The following is a 21,170-nucleotide window of genomic DNA, read 5'->3' on the forward strand; positions in this document are numbered from 1 at the left end:
TTGTGCGTCCTTTTTTAATTACATGATGGCATTAACTATTGCCTACTGTGATTAATCTAAGATTAGAATATACCATGTCTCATTAATTATGGATTGGGTCAATTAAGAGATACATAACCAAACTCGATTCATCCAGAATATTCAGACTTTCTATAGCATGCGTCAATTTTATAATCTTGATGAGAAAAGGACGTGCACCATAGTGGGTAAGAAAAGTAGACCGGAAGCAGCCACATCATTATCGATTGATTCAGCCAATTGGAAAGTAGTAACACATCACTGATGACTTCGCCAATTTAGAATTCAATGAGCAGCCATTCGGCCATGTCCATAGTAATTTCCTTTTTAGCCAATGCTCCTAATCGATTGGTTGCACTCTAATATGACGCGGAAGAAAATTAAAGCAGGTGTTGATGGCAGTATGAGAAAATTTTATTTGAAGTACGAAAAGATTTGGGTCATGGAGATATTTTGCATCATTGCATGAAAGCAGCCGGAAATTGAGCTAGGCGCTGCATATCTTCTCTTTTTTCCTTTTTCCTTTTTTTTTTCTTTTATAATTCAATGGTACGGACCGACGTGGGGTTTTGACAATCTAGAAGCCCATGCGATTCCTAACAAGCCCGGTTAAGTTTTTTTTTTTTTTTTTATCAGAAAAGTAAATATTATAAGCCCGGTTAAGTTTGATGGTCATGATTTTGAATAGTTTGTACTTAGATTGTGACAATCGAAAACGTCCCATTCCTGAGTTGAAAATCTCACAACGAACCAATCAATTGTGCCGATCCGAAATTTCCTATCATCATCATCTTCGTTATTCTCAAACGGTGGATTTTTTTATTATTATTATTATTGAGTAGACGAGATAATTGAGAATAATGAATGAAGAGAAATTATATTATGTTCATTATTCTACTGAATAGTACATGTGCCTATGCTGAATAACATAATAATATACAAAATCACATAATATCCTAAATATATATCTAACATCTCCCCTCATACTCAAGGTGATTTGAAAGATGTCAACTTGAGTTTGGAAAATAAATCCAAAACGCCCAAGTGAATGTGTCCTGCTGAAGAAATCGGCAGTTTGTTCAGCGGAAGAAGTAAAGACAAGTCAAATGGTGCCACAAAGAACATGATATCGGAAGAAATGACAATCTATATTAGATATGCTTGGTGCATTCATGAAAAACATCATTATGTGCAATTGGATAGCTCTCCAGTTGTCGCAATGAACAATTATTCCGCTATGATGATGCACTCTCATATCTTCTAGTAGCTACCATAACGATTATAACATTGATGCCGTATTAGCAAGAGCTCAATATTCTGCTTTTGCACTAGAGTGAGCAACAATGGTTTGTTTCTACACCATGAGATAAGTGAATTAGCCCAAAAAAAAAAAAAAAAAAAAAACCCATAGTTGAGCGAGGATCATGAAGATCACCAACCTAGTTAGCATCATAACAAGCTATCAATTTCAAGGTAGAATGAGTGGAAAATTGAAAATCATGAAACAACGTAACCTTAACGTAGCAAAGATTTTGAAGAACTACAACTAAATGAATTGTACAAGGTGCAGTCATGTACTAACAATATGAACAACATAAGCGATGTTCGGACAAGTAATAGTAAGATATATAAGACTACCAACCAATTACTAATAAAGTGTAGGAATTGGAAGAAGAGTTTCATCCTTGTCATTAAATTTTGCATTTGACTCAATGAGAGTAAAAGCAATCTTGTTATCAATGAGCCTAGCTCAAAAAATAAAATCACCAGCATGTTTTGCTAGTGACAAATAATAACCAAAAGCATCAAACGAAGCTTCCAAGCCTAGAAAATAGCTTAGTCGCCCAAGATCTTTCATTTTAAACTGTTTACTAAGATACTGTCAAACTTTGGTAATGCCAGTTTAATCATTGCCAGTAATAACTATATCATCCACATATAAGAACAGCATAATGTACCTACGATGTGTGCATCAAACAACTAGTGCACGGTCATAAGGACTGGATTTAAAATCAAGAGATTCCATTGTTGAACTAAACTTGGAGTACCATGCACAGGGAGCTTACTTCAATTCATACAATGTTCAACACAATCGGCACACTTTAGTAGCTAAATGATTATAGCCAATAGGAGGTACTATATAAACTTCCCCTGTGAGATCGTCATTTTGACATCCATTAGAAATAGAAGCCAATGCTTAACAATGGCAACAGCAAGAAGACTATGAATAGGAGTAAGACAAGCAATAGAAGCAAAAATCTCATCATAATCAATGTCTTACTCTTGAGTAAAGCCTTTTGCTACCATTCAAGCTTTATAGCTATCCATAGTACCATTCGCCTTGGTTTTAATCTTATATAACCATTTACCACCGACAGCAAACTTACGAGGAGGCAAATCAACCAAATCCCATGTGTGAGAGTTTTCTAAGGCGTACAACTCATCTGCCATTACTTGCTGCTAAAAAAGATTGATACTAGCTTCTTTATAGGTGAGAGATTTGTGAATAGAAGCAATGGTGGAGTAACAATGATAATCATGAAGGTGAGCCTAAGGTTAACTTACTCTGGTGGAATGACAGATAGAAGTAGATGAAATACTGAAGGACGTAAGATCCTCGGTTGGGACAAACATGTCAAAAGTTGCCAAAGTGGGATTGTCAAACATGCCTGCAACATGAGAGAAGAAGAAAATCGTGGAAAGGAAGATTCATCGGTGGATGGTACTATGGGATCTTCTAGGAATAAGTCCATTGAAGGATTGGTAAAGAAAGGAACGTGAGTAGAAGATTCGAAGGGATTAAGGGATAAGAACATCTTATGTTCCCAAAATGAAACGTGATGAGACGCACCAAGAAGATTAGTGATAGAGTCCCAACATTTATATCCCTTGTGCTCAATGCCATTACCAAGGAAGCAACATCAACAAGCACAAGGTTCTAACTTTGTGTGTTCATGTGGAAGAAGGTGCACAAATAAGCTACCAAAAACTCTAAGACAAATATAAAAGGGAGCCTTGCCATAGAAACGCTCAAGAGGAGAAATGATGTCCACGACAGGGGACGGTATACGATTAATAATATAAATAGCAGTAAGACAAGCTTCCCCCCAGAACTTTTCTAGACAAGATTCAAAGATTAAAAGAGTTTGTGTAATATCTAAAATATGCCTATGTTTACATTTTACATGACCATTTTGTTGGGAAGTACCTAGACATGAACGATGAATAATAATGCCTTGTGGGGAGAGAAGTCTAAGAAATTCTATGTCTTGATATTTGATGTCTTTAGAAAATTATGGTTTTATCATTGCAACAAAATCATGATAGATACAAGTAAGCTCAAATAGATTTTTCATAAAATAAAGTCAAGTATAACAAGAGTGATCATAAACAAAAATGACAAAATAGCAAGAGCCTCCCATGGTGGGTGTTAAAGAAGGTTTCCAAATGTCAAAGTAAATTAAATCAAATGGAGCATGAGAGGTAGATTCATTAAGATCAAATGGCAAGGCATGATGTTTTCCTAATTGGTAAGGCAAGCAACCAAATGTTTGTCATCAAGAGATCCTTAATAACCACTTGAAATAAAAGATTTTAATCTAGAAGAAGAAAGATGACCTAATTAAGAATGCCAAGTTTCATATGACACTGTGGCAACACATCCAACAAAAGCATTAGGAATATTTAAGGAAACAAGGCATCTCACTCTATGGCCAGTTCCAATAGTCTGTCTCATTCATGGATCCTATACATGACGACCATGGGTAGAAAAGTGAACTTCAAAGCGAAGTTCACATAATTGTCCAATTGAAATTAAATTTAGAGAGTTTGGGAACTGTAAAGGTATTAGATAAGGACAAGGTAAATGTGGAAATGTGTCATATATGATTAACTTGCAATAGAAAACTATCGGCTGCATGAATGGTAGGTACATGTGAAGGAAGGGATTTTGACGAAAACAAATTAGAATTAAATGTCATATGATTGCAGCAAGTGGAGTCAAAATACCATGAATTGGGATTACCTAAAGCGGTAGACATAGCAGGAGAAATAGAGGAGCTAAATGTACTAGATTCTCAAAGAAGGAAACAAAAATCCTCTAGTGAGAAAGTGATTGGCAATCCACTGGAAGAAGACTCTATAGTGGCAACATTGGCCAATGCATGTTCATCTTGGCTGGAGTTAATTGTTTTTCTTTTTCTTTTTTTTTGTCGGTCTTACTTTAATTCTACTCTAACACTCACTCTCAGACTTTTGTCATGCCACGTGATAACAATGATTACAAAATTCCTCCATTATATGTACTTTACTAAGTTAAACACAATAGGTTGGACAATAAATGTGATGAAAATTTAGAGGGTAGATATGGAGAAACTAAGGCCAAAATGAGTTTAGCATGTCGAAACACCTTAGGAATTGGTCATAGATTATTAAAAACCAGTTTGAAAACGATTGAAACGGTCAGGAAAGCAACGGAATTGGTTCGACCTGTCCAGTCTAAACCGATCAAAAGTCCAATCCAATCTGAACCCATCGACGGTTCAATCCAGTCCAACCCGGTCAATGATCAGAGGATGATGTGCTGCTGATGTCTGGGATAATGTCAGCAACACAGAGGTGACGTGGTGATGACGTCCAGCCGAGCTGCAATCTGTGGCGTGCGCAGCCACATGTCGCTGGCGAGGCGCATGGATCTCATTTGCAGAGACTTCTAGCAGCATGCGGAGGCCCGTCCAATGAACTTTTGGCAGCAAAACTTAATAGGCCGCCTTGACGAACGACAGTGAGTCGTGGGTTGATGTTTGTTTTACGGCAAACTCATCAGCAAGCGTCCAAGTCACGACGGAACAGTGGCAGGTTTCCCGAGTCCAAGACGCAACGGCACGTGGCAGCAGCGCATGTGATGGTGTCTAGCTTTGATTGACGACGAAATTTCAGTATTTCTCTCATATGAGGGCGGCCAATCTGTCGGTTGTAACCTTTTTTTCTGAAATGATCAGTGGAAATATGCCGAATGGCAACTTAAGGCTTTGGCCTGGATCGAGAATCGGCAGAGACACGGTCGATGCGGCTAGCATCGTGGCGGCCACCGTGTAGCAAATTCGATGGGCGCACCTCAGGTAATAATTGCTCTATTACCAAGTTAAGTATAATGAATAAAGGGAAATTATATTATGTCCATTATGCTAATCAATAATACATGTGCCTATTTATAGGCTTTACCTAATAATTATCTAAAGTAACAAATCAAGATCAACCAAGGAGAATATATAGAATCCATAATAATATACAGAATCACATCATATCCTAAATATATCTCTAACGGAGATAACTACTTTCAACGTGATATTTGGCATACCAAATCTAGGGAGTCTATAATATTAATCTTCAGATAATTATTATGAGATTATATATGTGAAGCTGATCATTGGTGATCCCGATATCTTCATAGACATATTACAAATCACGCAAACTTACAAATTCATAATCTTTAGTTAGCGTTCCATTTCTGAAATTGGGTATACAAATGGAACGGTGTGGATGAAATCTGAAACGATCCAACAGAAATGGGATTGAAGTGGAGCATCATGAATTGGTCATCTCTCATCAAACGTTTTGATTGGTAGCACAAGAGAAATGAGCCCCATTGTGTCCACAAGAAGTAAAATAATGCAATACCTTTTATTTTTCTTATTCAAGATCCAATTCAGAAGTAATTGAGTTATTTCAATTCAGAACATCCTGTTAGACTCAATTCATTGAGTACCGGCGCAATACTCTGTCTGGTGATGTCAAGAGCAACGAATGAACGAATCGATTTGGACAACATCAGCATTTCACAGATCAATAGACACCTCCATTGGCCCGTAGCCCTTGTCCACGACAATCGTCTTGCAAACCTTCTCGCAGGGCGTGATGATCTCGACGTCGTACGTCCCGAGGAACCCCCGGAACCTAAACTCGCACTCCTCTTCGACCAGCCCGTGAGCTCGAGACAGCCACTCCTTCTTGAGGCCGAGCAGCCTCTTGCCAGCCTCGTTCACTTCCCCTTCCGCGTCGACCAAATGCGCATTCTCTCTCATGAATAGCTCCCAGAAACCCCACAGCATCACGCCCTCCACCGCGGGGTGCGCGAAGGCCTCTCGAAGCATGACCTCTAGATCGTCCGCCCTGACATACTCGTTGTTTGACGACACGTCCATCTCGGTGAACCAAATAGGCAGTCCGACGGTGGCTAACTTGTCCAGTGCAGAGCAGACAATGGACCCAACGGGACTATCTATGTGACCTTGGATTCCTATGCCGCCGACGGGCGCGCCTTGCTTCTGTAGATCGATCACTTGCTGTGAATACTTCTCAGGCGACGACTTGGCATCATCCCCATCTTCCACGTGATAGTCATTGACGAATAGCTGAGCCGACGGGTCGAGCTGGTGCGCCATACTAAACATGGTCGCCCGGATGTTCTTGCCAAGCCTGTCCTGATAGAACGATCCGTGCAGCATCTCGTTGTTCACATCATAGTGCTTGAACCTTCCCTTGTACCGGGTCAAGAGCCCGGTCAGGCGGTTCTGGACCGCCTTCATCAGGTCGTTCCGGTTCAGGGCCCGGACCCATGGCTGGACGACGCCTTCCACTTCCCAGAAGATGCAGTGTCCCCGGGTCTGCTTCCCGTTCTTGTCACAGAAGTCCAGCATTTCATCCGCGTCACGGTAGTTGAATTTCCCTTGCTGCGACTCGGTCCAGTACCATTTGAGCTCGTTCCCAAACACAGCCCAGTTGAAGTGCTTCACGAAGAAGTCAACGAAATCCTCGTTGTCTAAGTTCGTCCTGTTTATGCAGGATCCGAGGGGGAAGCTGTTCTCTCTCTGCTTGACGATCACGATGGCGCCAAGCAAGCCGGTCAATTCTGAGCCCGTGAACTTTAGAATCACGTCGCGCTTCCGAATCTGCACAAATGACAAAGATAATATTGTCGTGTAACGCATTCAAAGCCTTCCCCTATCAAGTCTTCTTTTATGTCAAACAAATGACGCAGAAGTAGTACGATTACCAGATCGATTTGCACATCCAAGCATCTAAATCTAGCACATCGATCGACTGGAAAAATCTGAAGCCCCCCGACCATCAAGTCAACACCCGAAGAGGGGCCTTGGAGGTAAACCATGACCTTGGACGGTTGCTTCTCGAGCCTGAACGACCCGCCTATCTCACGCCATCCGTCATCGCTGACCTCAATTTGTCCCCCATTCACCCACTGGTCATCGACACTGAGAGCCACATTCACGATCTGAGGGCCAAAAGCACCAGTTCCAACACGAACCCAAGCAGATACTTGATATGTCAAGTAGAGCTTGAGCTTATCCGTGATCATCTGGGCAGGGCCCATCCAAGTCTGCGTCCGACCGGTCACGAGGATGTAGCGACCACTCAGTGGCTCATGAGGACCAAGGGAACCTCTCGCCATCGGTGGGAGGACATGAGGCGAGCCTGTTTGAACACTCAATTTGCAGTTGCCAAGTGGGAACCACCCGTTAGTATCATCATCTAGATTGCTGTTTGCTATGATGTTTACTCCAAACTCCGGATCCTTCAATCGAAGCAAAGCAAATTACTTAAGGGTGGCTGAATCAATAGCAGGTAAAACATTCAAGATGCAAAAACATAAGACGAGAACCTGAAACCTACCTTGATGACGGGTGGACGAGAAGGAGGGGGTTTTGCTGCATGCTTTACAAGGCAATAATTCACGAGAATGTCGATGCCTGCGGGTGGACCTTCGAAATACATGATTATTTTGGAAGGAGAATTATTTATCAGGAATTTCCCACGCAATTGCACCCAATCCTTGTCTGTTGCCTGCACACTGGAGATGTATATGCAACATGTAAATGTCAGCAATGCAGAGATTATGAATCTGGCATTGCCTATGTAGTAGCAATCGGCGCAGGCTAGACGGAACAAAGAGGCGCCTTCCACAGCAAAAGAAGACAAATTTCTTCGTCTGGAGATCAAAAAATATCGAATGCCATAGATGCGGAATACGATAGATAGAGTTAAAGCATTCTCTAATGGAGGGCATGAGGTTTGTTAATTGTTTGGGTACAACAAAAGATAAGCATTCAGTCATGGTACTACGAATGTATGCAGATACTATAAATGGAGAGGAAAACTGACTTTGCTATGCTTATGTACTGCTCGCGGAGATCCGGCAATTGAACATAAAGAGTGACCTGCACCGTACTAGTGGTGGCATTCTTGCCGTAAATCCTGACCAAGGCATCGACTTCATAGGCACGCTTCCTTTGCGCTCTTCCCGTAATCTCCTGCTGAATCCCGTTCCAGCTCTGAGTTCGGCCCGTCGCAACGGCAAAGTAGTTTCCAGACTGTGGCATGATCTTCCCATCGATCGAATTGCGCACAGCAATCTGACAGCCTCGTCCAGCCCAATTGTTCAAACCGTCTTCAAATCTGGGATTCAAGATGATGTTCTCATCCCCGGAGCTCATTTTCTTTCAAAATTAAGAGGAAGGATCAGTTTCATAGTATCAACATTTTGATTAGCTAAGAATCATGGAATGATTGAAAAATGAACAGTAAGTCCATGTACATGTAAGCATTAGTTTAACTGGTGCATTCAGCATACGCAATCCTCTTGCCACGACAATTTAACAAAGCCAAAATCTCAACCTGCGCATATTCCAAACCGGACTTATAGAGGTCGAGAAGGATACTCTAGTCTTCCACTAGCCCCAGGAAAGAAAGCTTCTCGCCGAAACCCATTGAAACCGGATAATGCAGAAGATGATGACAGAAGAAACAACAGAGAGAAGCCATCCTCCAACTCATGACATGCATTAAGGTTTCGGTGATTCATTCATAATCTTTCTATGAGCAGAAGTAGCAAAAGTGGCAAAAGAAAAACGATGTGTGTACCTGAGGAGACTCTGTAATTCTTGATGTGTCTTTCGAGAATCTGAACTGCTGTGAAGCAGCAAATCGTCATTCTTCCTGGTTTTATAACCCCAAGCTCGTTTCGATGATGACCGAGCAGCCTCCCACAAAAGCCGGACCGACCAATATAATCACCAAGCAATCTATTTCTTTTTTTCCCCGGAAATGAAGAAATAAATAAATAAAAGGAACATCTTTACCAGCTTCTCCTTCACCAGAAGAATACTCATAATCCATGATTAGAGGTAGGAATAATTCAAGCTTTGATATTTAAATTTCAGTTTTTTTCATGCGATCCGGTCCTTCTATTTATTTTATTTTTTTTGGCAATCAAGTGCTCCTATTTATTTGATTCGTGCAATCAAGACCTTTCGCCGTGGCTCTGCAGCAACTCCGTAAGTGCTATGATCCGATGCCGTCAGCCTTCGCGCCTTCTTGATAAGAAAGAAATATTTTTTCTTCTTCCAATGTCTTTGCTTTATCTTGCAGACTAGTGATATGATGCTTGAATTAGAAAAGAAGAAATCGTGAAGTTTCCGGTACATGTGCAGCAGACACGGATCTTACTGTCGTTCTAGCAGATGCTTCTTGCTTCAGCCTCTCTAGAGCAAGCTCCTTCGCGAGGTTTAGGTGAAGATTAGCTTTCAGCAACGGCAAAGACTTGGTGGAGATTATTTTGCCATTTCGACGTAGAGGTTCTTGAGTTCATGGTCCTTGGGCCGATAAGTTTCAAAAAAATAAAAAATAATAAAATAATAAAAAGGCATTTATCTCCTAAAAAATCTCCAACTTTAGGTCCAATTTCAATTATACCCCAAATTTTTTTTTTTATCGTCTTAAAACACCCAATTATAGGTTCAATCCAAATCAACCCCGAATTTTTTCCCCAAAAAAAACCCAACTTTAAATTCAACCCCAAACTATCCAAAATTTGTCCCCATTTGCCCTTCGTCAAAAAAGTCATTGTGAGTCATCTTTAATTTCCCTAATTTTCATATCAAAGAATGGTTTCTTTTTTAAAATAATTTTTCACATCATCTTGCTAATGTGGATTTTTTACTGAAAATTAAACTTGTCAAAATGAGTCATAGACCCATTTCTTAACTTATATTTAATGAGCTAAGTTGTTGTATAAATTAGTTATATTCCATAAATAGGTCTAAAATGGGTTTAAATCCAACTTGCAAATCATAAATGAGTTTAATATGAGTGTTAAATCAGTTCACAACTTACTTAAGCCCAATCCATCTTAGTGACTCTCTCTTTAGTCTCTCTCACCCTTGCTTGATCTCGCTCACACCGTTCTCTCACCTCAAATTGGGTATGAAATTTTCTAGATTTAATTAAATATTGAAATAATTTAACAATATGAGTTGAGTATAGGTTGGTTTTGGTACAGGCCTCTAGATATGTATTGCATGAAATTGCGTTAAAACGAATTAAATTGACTGATTTGAGTCGAATCATTTTCAACCCAACCAAAATCCAACTCAATCCACTCGTATGACAGGTCTACTAAACGTGGAAATATCAAGTCAAACAACTAATGGCAAAGGGTTAACATAAGCATATTTAAGATTAGATTGAGAGTTGTTATTTATTTAGAAAAAAGTTTGGACAAAAATTTGAAGCTATAGTTAAAGTTGGCAACTTTTTTTCAAACAAAAAAGGTCTATGGCAGATTTGGGATTAGCTCTAAATTTTTTTGTTTAAGACAAAAAGAAGTCAATGGCAAATTTGAGATTTTACCTAAAATTTATGATTTTTTAAGAAATTAGGCTGACAAAAAAGTGAGCAAGATTTAGGTTGGACTTCGAATAAACACTCCATGAGTCCCTTGTCACTTGACTTGGTGCTTCTGTCTTGGACCTTAACATAACATGTTTATCCATCTCATGCCTTGTACCTTAATATAATGTGTCTATCCATCACAAATTGTATAAGGCAACTTTCCTTTAGCGTTATTAATGATCGAGAAAGATTTTATGAGAAGGCTTAAATTTTCTCATAGGGTCCCTCTTCGCTAGCTTTATTGTCCCCATTCAATCATATTAGCTCAATCAAACACGAAATATCGTAAGAGAAGAAAACCTTAGCCCTAACTAAGAAGTGCAACAACTTCATCAGCTTGAAAATAAGCAGAATCGATGATTGAAAGCTTCAAAGAGCATCGTTTGCTAGTGAGCTGTGGGCAATTCCTCTTCGGACCCTTGTGACATCAACTAACAAAGTAAGTTGAGGGCAAACAACCAATGCCCCGAATTGGCCATTTTAGTAAATCGACATAGAATGCAATTAATGATTCGAGAACATTTTCTTTTAAAATCTCTCAAGCTTAGTAAATTCATCTTGTTTATCACCCAATGCATCTTTCTAAACCGGTACATATATATTAATTTTCATGTTTTCTATCAAAACCTTAATTTCATCTTTATCTCTCTCCGTCTCTCACCTCACTCATCTCACGGCCTCGCTTTCATCTCTTACTCTTGCTTTTAGTAACCTCCAGCCTTATTGATCCCTCTTTCACTTTGTCGCAACAACTTTTATGAGAAACTAGTTTTCACACTCAATTGAAAATTTGAGGCGAAGAGTAAAAAGACTCACCTAGATGAGTTGTGGAAGATCTTTTCTTCCTAGAAAACCAGTCTCCTATAAGTGGAACAATCCGCTTTTGTTAATCATTTTCTTTACCTTCACGCATCCAGAGTGGTGCCCACCCCCCTCCTCATCGATACTCTGAGCCAACGTGGGGGAGTTGCCCATCATGATCACCATCTCACTTATTTTGTCTCGCTCTTTTATAACATCAGCCCCGATTCTCCTTTCGAAATCAGTTGATATTCTAGTCGTTGCAGCTTTTGCTGCAGCTACAATTTCAGCTCAAGCTAACTTTGACATGTTCCTGTGGACCTCTCCGTTTAGGCAAGTTTCACAACTCATTACAAATTTGTCTATCCATCACAAGTTGTACGAGGCAACTTTCCTTTAGTGTTATTAAGGATCAAGAAACATTTTGTGAAAAGGCCTAATATTTCTCTTAGGGTCCCTCGTTGCTTCATTCAACCATATTAGCTCAATCAAATACGAAATCTCGTAAGAGAAGAAAACCTTAACCCTACCTAAGAAGTGGGTCGACTTCATTAGAATTGATGATTGAAAGCTTCAAAGGGCATCAGTTGCCAATGAGTTGTGGGCAATTCCTCTTCAGGCCCTTGTGACATCATCAGCATACAAAGTTGAGGGCAAACAGCCTGAATTGGCCACTTTAGTAAATTGACATAGAATCCAATCAATTATTCAAGAACATTACTTTCTGAAATCCCTTGAGCTTAAAAAAAAAAAAAAAAAAAACCCTTGAGCTTAGTATATTTAACTCACCCGGACCAATACATACATACATACATACATATATTATGTTTTCATATCAAAACCCCAGTTTCATCTTCTTCTCTCTCTATCTGTTGCCCAACTCATCTTGTGATCTCACTTTCGCTTTCCGTGGCCTCTAAGCCTTGTTGATCCCTCTCTCACTCTATCTCAGAAACTTTGAAGAGAAACTAGGTTTCCAACACCATGAAGACTGACATACTCAATTGAAAAAATGAGGCGTGGAGTAGAAAGACTCGTGTGGATGAGTTGTGGAAGGGCTTTTCTTCCTGCAAAACCAGCTTTCTATAAGTGGAACAACAAGCTGCTTCTTCATCTTTTTCTTCTCCTTCACCCAGCTCGAGTAGTCCCCCTTATGACTATACTCGGTACACAAGCCAAAGTGGGGAAGTTCTCCATCATGATCACCATCTCCCTTATTTTCTCTTGTTCTTTCATGGCATTGGCCCTGGTTCCTCTTTCAAAACCTATTGATCTTCTAATCACCACAACTAGCTGGGGCTGCAGTTTCAACTCAAGCCAATCTTGACATGCTCTTGTGCAGCTTAGCTTTTAGGGAAGTTAAAGACTCGCATAATAATCATTATATTTCAAAAATCAACTATTTCCCAAATAAGTTTTTGAGGAAAAATACGTGTTTGATAACTTTATAAAACTTTTATTTTTAAAATATAAATTTATTTGATAACGACACAAAAATTTTCTTTCCTGAAGTGATGGTGACAGGCGTCCAGCGACTGATAGTGAGAGGCACTAGCAACCAAGGCAGATCGGTGACCTATAGCAAGAGGCGGCTAGCAAGTAGCCGGTGTCCGACGTCCCATAGACGGCGGGTAGGCGGCCGATAATAATGAGAGTGAACGATGAAAAAAGTTTTAATTTATTATTTTTGTTCTAAAAATAGAAAAACTAAAAATTATAACAAATTTATTTCAGAAATAAAAATATGTTTCAGAAATAAAAATAAATAAAATTACGTGTTTTGAGGAATAGAAAAATAGAAAAAAATAATTATCATATGCATCCTAAAGCAGTTTCAAAACATCTTTTAAGGATATTTAGACCGATTTCATGAACTCACTTTTATTTTTTTCGGAACTGATTCTTTATGGGCGCTTTCCTATTGCAGAATATCGTTTAGGGATACTATAGTGTTGAGGTGAAATAAAAATAAAAAATAAAAAACTAATTTTTCTCTTTTTCCTCCTCCGTCGCAAAACACCACCCCGTCCAGCCACCATCTCCGCCCGTTCCGGCGTCGCTCGCGTCGGCCCAAGCTACACTTCCGTCATCGCTCGCGTTCGGATCCGTCAGTGCTCGTCCATATCTAGCCTCGCCCGGGGCCGCGAGCTTTGTTCGTCCATCCACCGCGGGCAATGACACTGCGACGAGCCGTGACTCGAGTTTGTCCATCCACCAGCTCACAGTCGTTGCCCGTCCAGATGGACTGGAGTTGTGCTTTCAGATCTGGTCTCGTCCATGGCCGCGAGCGCTCGTCTATGGCTCGCGAAGCGTCTCGTCCTCTGATCTAGCGACGGCAGCTTGTCCACAGCCGTGAGCCTTGACGGCGAGCTCGAGATCCCGACGGCCATGGACACCGAGCTCAAACAACCAAAAAAAAAAAAAAAAAGTACGGAGGACGAACGGAGGAATGGATGTCAGGGGAGACGGTCGGAGCTTGAACGCGGCCACGGACGATAGACGAGCGGCGCCGACGATTGCGGCCATGGACGGCCAGATCTTGAGATTAGGAGAACGAGGAGGACGGAGAAGACAAAGGAAGCCGGCCACGCTCCGCCTGGACCCAGCGGTGGCCGCCCTAACCACGGCGGCGGCGGATCCGCCGGTCGCGACGGCGGGGGAGGGAGCGGAGGTCCGGCGGCTGTGGACGAAGGGAGGAGGAAGAGGAGGGCGCCGACTCCGAGGGGCAAAGAGGGAACATTTTGTTTTCAACTCTTTTTACCTAAGATTCCACCTCAATCGTCGAGGTGGGGTCGGTGGACACGTTTCGACACATGAGTGGATTCGAGGGGAAGAATATACGCCACACGGGACGCTGACGTGGCCACATCTAACATCTGAGAATTGAGAATTTTCTCGGAAGGGGAAGGGGACAGGGGTATTGGGAGTTGACCAGGACCGGCACCGGTCTTGTTCTCTCTCTCTCTTAAAATAATCGAGAGTACACGACTCTCGGAGGCCTGATCATGGCGACTTCGGAGCCGGAGGTCGAGGCCTCGGGCGGCGCGGGAAATGGCGGATCCGACGCCGTCGCGCCCGGCGGCATCGGAGACCCGGCGGCGGCGCCGGAGATGGAGGCTCAGGAGCAGAAGAAGAAGAAGAAGAAGGCGAAGAAGGCGAAGAGGAAGTCGTACTTGCCTAGATTCGCGTGCATGACGGGATCGGAGCCGGACGAGGACGGCGGCGTCGACGCGGAGGCCGAGGTCCCCGGAGATCCTCCCCGCTCTGCTCACCTGGTCATCATGGTTAACGGCCTCATCGGCAAGTGAGTTTGCGTCGGTGTGCGGCGTTTGAACGCGCATTGATTCGCGGAACTGTTTAGGCTTTTTTTCGGTGATTCGATTCTCGTGTCGAAATGCTGCTGAGGCGTTTCCTGTAATCTTCTGACAAAGGCATGCGTCTTTATTGCTTGCTCACTGCTGGCGTTTTCGCCTTCTTTTTTGGGTGCAGCGATGGGGATTGGAGATTCGCTGCGAAGCAGTTTAGGAAACAGTATCCAGGGAAAGTTGTTGTTCACTGTGAGTTCTTGGTAGCGAATCTTGTACATGATGGCTTTGAGATGCTTTACTTTTTCCAACTGATTCTTGCCATTGAGCATGAGAATTGAAGCACAAGACACAGTAAACAAGTTTCTGCAGCTAAAGCTACTGAAGGGAATGTAAAATTGTAGAAATGTAGAGAGCTCGAATATTATATGTGGGTAACATAATTTGGAGTGAGTACATGACATACTTGATTAGTTTTTTGATTTTGATCCCTTGCATTTGAAAATGTTGAGAAACTATTATTAGATGCTCTTCAATCCGTTCAATTCATATTCCCCGTGAGATGGCAGTTTCCATCCTGATCTGGCAAATTAGCATACATAATAAGCGGCATAAGCTTTGTTTTGTATTTTTGCCCCTAGGTATGTTCCCATAGATCTTACTAGTGGGTCGTTTAGTAGCCAAAGATGACTTTTTGCTTGGAGGAGAACTCATGAGGAATGGTGGAAAAAGACTATACATGATCACTCTGGTTCCATGGCATTACTCCCATACATGGCAAGTGAACAAAGCTGATGAAAGGGGTTGAATGCATTTTAACCGATGCTTTCCGTGATACATGGAGGATGGGGAACCTCTTAAACGAGTGAAATTGCCTCCTCTGGGATTGTGACATGTCGCTTAAAAAGAAATGGATCATTAATCGCTTAAAAAGAAATGGATCATTAAGATGCAAGTCTCGACAATCCTTGAGTTCTTATTTGGGCAGATGGTCATGAGCATAGTGCTACTAGTCTAAAACCTCCTCAAAGGATCCCAGTCAGGAATGAGTTGTACTGGTTTAATGCTGGTTGATGAATATTACAACTTGGAAGATCTGCTGTTCATGGCACACTTTGGCATGCCCAGAGTCCTTTTCTCTAGGCAACATTATACCCACAGGCTGTTATCCTTTTTCTTTTTCTTTTCCTTTTTTTCCATTTGTGATCCACAATAACTTTGGCAAAGAGGTTTGACATGTGGTTGGACTCCATGTGCTAGATTATGCTAATTTAACCGTGATATGACTGAGCTGCATATAATGCGCAATACAGGCAGCAAGTCTAACGCTTCGAGGTTGACATTTCATGGTGTTGATGTTATGGGGCAGAGATTAGCAGAAGAGGTGCGTTATATTGCCTGGGGAGCCACTTTTTAATTCTTTTTTTTTTCATAAAATGGGAATTTCCTCTGTATTTCCTCCGTATTTGTTATCAGTCTTGCCTTGAATCTGCCTATCTTAAAGGCTTAATGTCTTGTTTTTTTCAGGTTAAGTCAGTCGTAAAGGATAACCCCACTGTTCAGAAAATTTCATTCATTGGTCATTCACTAGGCGGTCTGGTAGCAAGGTATGCAGTTGCAAAGCTTTATGAAAGTGGTCCAGCCAGTGAACCTACTAAAGTAAATGAAGAATGTGGGAGTGAAGGACGTGGAAATCATCACCGAGAAGATAAAAATACAGATAAAATTTGCGGACTGGAACCTGTGAATTTTATAACTTCAGCAACACCTCATTTAGGTTCAAAAGGTCACAAGCAGGTTATTAGTCTTTCTGGTCTGTCTTCTTTTTCAGTTTGACATGCTTAAGGATGAATTTATTGAGCTGTTATAAGTTACTTCCATGATCAATATTCTTTGACAGCCTAGTTCGTGGATATAACCTTTACATGTTAGTCTATCTGATTAGGTGCTTTTTCAGGATGTTTAGGTTTGGCCCGGTTCTATAGGACATATGCGCATTTCCATAATCTCATTTATTACCTTGAAATTACAATTCCTTTTCTTGTTGTTCTGGGACGTGACAGATTTTATTTTTTTCAGGTCCCAATTTTTTGTGGCTTTTACTCCTTGGAAAACCTTGCTGTCCATTCATCACGCTTGTTAGGCAAGACTGGTAGACATTTGTTTTTGACAGACGGTGATGATGGCAAACCTCCTCTTCTTCTCCAAATGGTCGAGGACAGTGAAGATATTAAATTTATGTGGGTTTCATCGATGCACGTTCTTTGTTTTTGAAATTTTGAGTGCTTAAGCTGTCACATTCATTGTCTTTGAAATGTTTGAGTGCTTAAGGTGTTTAATTTTATGTCTTCAGCTCGGCTCTGAAGTCCTTCAAGCGTAGGGTTGCTTATGCAAATGCACAATTTGATCGTATCCTCTTGGTATATTTGCATTATTCCTGTTGTAGCATTCTCATAATCAAATGTTAGGCCTCCATTATTTGCTTTTGCTTAGATCATACCATTTACAATCTTTATTCTATGACATTCAGCAGTTGGTGGATTGGATATGACATTACTGGTCATTTGTTATCATCCTTTTCCTTGTTTAACTTGACATTTCTCGTAGACCTAGTTGGATGGAGTACATCATCGCTTAGGCACCAGAGCAATCTTCCTAAGGTAATCTAAATTTGTTGAATCCTTTTGAATCGCTGTTATTACATTTGAGCTGCTCTCTCTTGCCAGCGTGAACATCTATCAACAAGAGATAAAAGATACCCACATATTATAAATGTGGAACCGCCAAAACCAAACTCCTTCAAGCAAGAAGACTCTTCAGAATATAAAATTGATTGGAGAAACACTGCTGATTTGGAAGGTTCGCATTTCTTCTCATGTAGTTTTTTTTTTTTTTTGTAAGGCTTCTCATATAGTTGTGGGTGACACTTATTGTTATCTTGCCATGATCATGAGAGAGCTTAAATAATCCTTCTGTAGGTAGGAGACATTTGTTTTGAGAGTGCTTATCTGGGCACATATCGAAAAAAAACTTTTTATTGTTTTTGATCTAATATTTGAATATTTGGAAACCTAGAAATTGAGGTTAAGATTTCCTGTAGTTTCTCATGTTGCCAAGAATTGCTGGGAATGATGATTTTTGTTGTCTGCTTGTTACGCATTTTTGTTATGCTTTCAATTTGTTGATTTTCCACTGAATAATTGCAGAGATAATGCTGAGAAGATTAACTAGATTGAGCTGGGAACGTGTAGACGTAAGCTTCAGTGGAAGTAAACAGCGATATTTTGCTCACAGTACCATTCAGGCCAGTACTCTTAACACATTTATATGCTTCAGAAAGTATGATTGGGATTGTTCTCATGCCTTAAAAAATAAGTGATTCCAAAATTCACTATGGTTTAGTAAATAGTCATATGCTTCTTCGGCAACGTTTGATTGCAAGAGTTCACTGTTGTTGACACACTTTCTCCTTGATATCCAGGTGAAAACTCAGTGCCTCAATTCTGACGGTGAAGACGTGATCCAGCACATGATTGACAATTTTTCTGTGTGAGCGAGTACATTTTGTCGGCTATATATATGCGGACGAAATTGCTCCTACTAGCCTCTCGCAAGAACCAGTGCAAGGAATTTTGAAGTGATCTCTAGGAAACGTCTACAAAGTCGGCAAGTTGGAATGGTTTGACACAGTTTATGAAGCAGGTGAGCTTTGCATATCGTATCGGAGCCACAGATGGATTCACAGAGGGCGATTGCGAGAGAGACTAGACCCACTGCCGCAATTCCTTGCAGTTCCTTTTGACACGAGCATGATGATGGAAGAGTCGACCGGGTGAAAAACGAAGTTAGATTGTATTGGAAGCACTCTCTTATGTATCTGTTTTATATTTTGGCTATGTCATCCACCCCCCCCAAAAAAAAAAAAAAAAAACCCCAAAAACCCAAAAAGAAATCCCCACTTGAAGTAAAAAGGCTGTGCTGAGAGAGGCCCTAAAATCGTAGGGATGACCTCCCCAGTACTTGAAACTTTTTTACAATCGAGTATCTAATTTTTCTTTGTTCGATCATATACCTCAATTTTTCAAATTTGACTCAACGTGAGACCTCCATTAAAATAGCGGCCCAAAAATGCCAATGCGGATGCTAGTGACATAGGATAAATGTTAATTGTTCACATCAGCATTTTGATATGACCTCTCTAGATGGTCATATTATCATAAGCAGGAAATTGTTCCTAAAGTCTTAGATTTATTGTACAGTATTTAATTCAAACTTAAAACTTTTCAAACTAACCAACTTAATTCAAACTTTTAATGATTTTCTAACTAAATCCTTTTGCTCAGATTTAACGAGAAATTGCTATCGTTGCCATTAGGAGCGTGCATGTTAAGTATTTTATATTTTATTCTAGACTTGTTTTAAGAATAAAAATCTGTTTGATAATATAATTTTATTTTATTTTATTTTATTCCAAAATTAGGTTTGGGAAAGAAATAAGAAGTATAAATTTCTCAATTTTTTAGAGAAATAAAAAAATTTCTCATCGCTTATCTTTACTATTAACCAGTTGTCCACCCACCATTGCTACTTGCCATTTGCTGCAGCTAACATCCGTCGCCGCCTTAGTCGGCCCGCCACCACCACTTGCTACTCACCCACCATCTACTCGCCACCAATCGCTGTTCACTATCGCCGCTTGCTACCACTAGCCACCACCAGCCATCCCCGACTGTCCATCGCCACCTGTGAGAGATAAATTTTGTGTCATTATTAAACGAATTTTCTATTTCAGAAATAAAAATTTTGTGTCATTATCAGATGCATATTTTTTGCTCAAAAACTCATCCAAGTATAAAAATAGAAAAATATATTTATGTTCCAAACATCAATCTCTAGCTAGAATTATTATCATTCACGCTTTACTTATACAAGAACTCTATCATATTTTCAAGCTAAATGTACAATTAGAGCATGTTTGATAAACATTATGTTCTTGGAAATAATTTCTATTTAAAAATATTTTTTCTAATTTGGTTCTTTGAACAAGTTTCTAAGCATTCAAAATCATTTGATAACTATAGAAAATTTTTATTTTTGAAAAAATAGAAATATATTTAGTATGACTCTCAAAATTTTTTATGATATGAAATTTCTTTTATTTTTTTATGAGATTTTTCTTTAGTTGTTTTCTTTCTTCTTTTTTGTCCCCCTCTCCTTCTTCCTCCTCTAGCTAGTCATCGAACTTGTTAATGACCTGCAACCAGCCAAAGACAAGGTTCGACAATCTCACTAGAGCTTTGTCCCCTCCATACTAGCAAGGTCGCCAGTGACCAACTCAAGAAGGAAAAAAAAAAAAAAAATGATTTGATTCTAGGGCTGTTTTTGAGAACAAAGAACTAATTTTCATTCTAAAAATAAAAAATTAACTAATGATACTAAATAAATTTTTATTTAAAAAAAAATATATCGATCAAACAAGCTTTAAATGTCTCATTTGCTTTGTCGCAGCGCGATGTGACACCGTAGATGCAAACCTTATTTGCTTTATTCAGTCAATCGGTCCTTCAGTCATGAATTGGACGCAACGTGGAACTCTAGTTTATAGGGGAGAGCACATTCCTGATCAGAGTAGGGCAATCCAGAGTGGGCCTGATTTCACTTATCACGTCGTTTTCTATACACTAGCCTTTATCCACGCGTTTTCTACGACATTATCACTTTTAAATAATTTATCGATCATGGAGCTTTCAAGATGTATACATTGGCTAGTGAGAAATTGTTCAAATTTTCTTATATTTTTATCAATTTACTATTAAATATTTTTAAATTTATCAATTTAAACCTTAAATATTTTCACGTTTTATCAATTAAATTCATTTAAAATTACTAATATAGATGTCGACCTTCCTATCTGACGTAGTTCGCACTAATGTAAATAATTTACAATAATATTTTAACAATTTTATTGAAATTTTTATTTTATTAAGTTTTAATTTTTTTTCCTTTTTTTTTTGACTAAGGACGGTTGTTGGGTCCATTGTGACCCACGCCTATAATCAGCGAGGGCATTGAGGGCCTCACCCAAACCATCGTGGCCAGGCAAGATTGTAGATCTAGACAAGGGCCCAATGACCCTCACCAGCCAAAATTGAAAAAAATAAAAGACTATGAAAAAGGAAACAGAAGATAAAGGAATGAATATATTGAAAAAAATATTAAAATATAATTAAAAATTATTCAATGTTAATGTCAAACATGTCATGTTAGTAACTTATGATCAAGATTAACTGGATGAAATTA

General features: G+C 39.9%; 2 protein-coding genes across 3 annotated transcripts; one reads left to right on the plus strand and one right to left on the minus strand.

Moving 5' to 3' along the window:
- Positions 1 to 5,599: 5,599 nt before the first annotated feature.
- On the minus strand, positions 5,600 to 9,111 carry LOC104449224 (endo-1,4-beta-xylanase 1). 2 transcript variants are annotated; one of them, XM_039315344.1, is made up of 5 exons: positions 8,956 to 9,111; positions 8,197 to 8,531; positions 7,708 to 7,885; positions 7,073 to 7,609; positions 5,600 to 6,968 (listed from the first exon to the last, which is right to left on the minus strand). In XM_039315344.1, exons 2-5 carry the CDS (start codon positions 8,526 to 8,528, stop codon positions 5,856 to 5,858), a joined length of 2,160 nt encoding a protein of 719 aa, XP_039171278.1. In that variant the 5' UTR covers positions 8,529 to 8,531; positions 8,956 to 9,111; the 3' UTR covers positions 5,600 to 5,855. The 2 variants fall into 2 exon arrangements, with proteins under 2 accessions (XP_039171278.1, XP_010061602.2); XM_010063300.3 differs by lacking the exon at positions 8,956 to 9,111 and adding an exon at positions 8,710 to 8,878.
- Positions 9,112 to 13,589: 4,478 nt separating this feature from the next.
- Positions 13,590 to 18,985, plus strand: LOC104449223 (putative lipase ROG1). Its single transcript, XM_010063297.3, has 10 exons — positions 13,590 to 14,869; positions 15,055 to 15,122; positions 16,184 to 16,254; positions 16,398 to 16,667; positions 16,950 to 17,110; positions 17,224 to 17,279; positions 17,478 to 17,530; positions 17,597 to 17,729; positions 18,077 to 18,174; positions 18,352 to 18,985. Exons 1-10 carry the CDS (start codon positions 14,571 to 14,573, stop codon positions 18,421 to 18,423), a joined length of 1,281 nt encoding a protein of 426 aa, XP_010061599.2. The 5' UTR covers positions 13,590 to 14,570; the 3' UTR covers positions 18,424 to 18,985.
- Positions 18,986 to 21,170: the final 2,185 nt, after the last annotated feature.

This window comes from Eucalyptus grandis, chromosome 6 (assembly GCF_016545825.1).
Source record: "Eucalyptus grandis isolate ANBG69807.140 chromosome 6, ASM1654582v1, whole genome shotgun sequence".
Taxonomy (NCBI): Eukaryota; Viridiplantae; Streptophyta; class Magnoliopsida; order Myrtales; family Myrtaceae; genus Eucalyptus; species Eucalyptus grandis.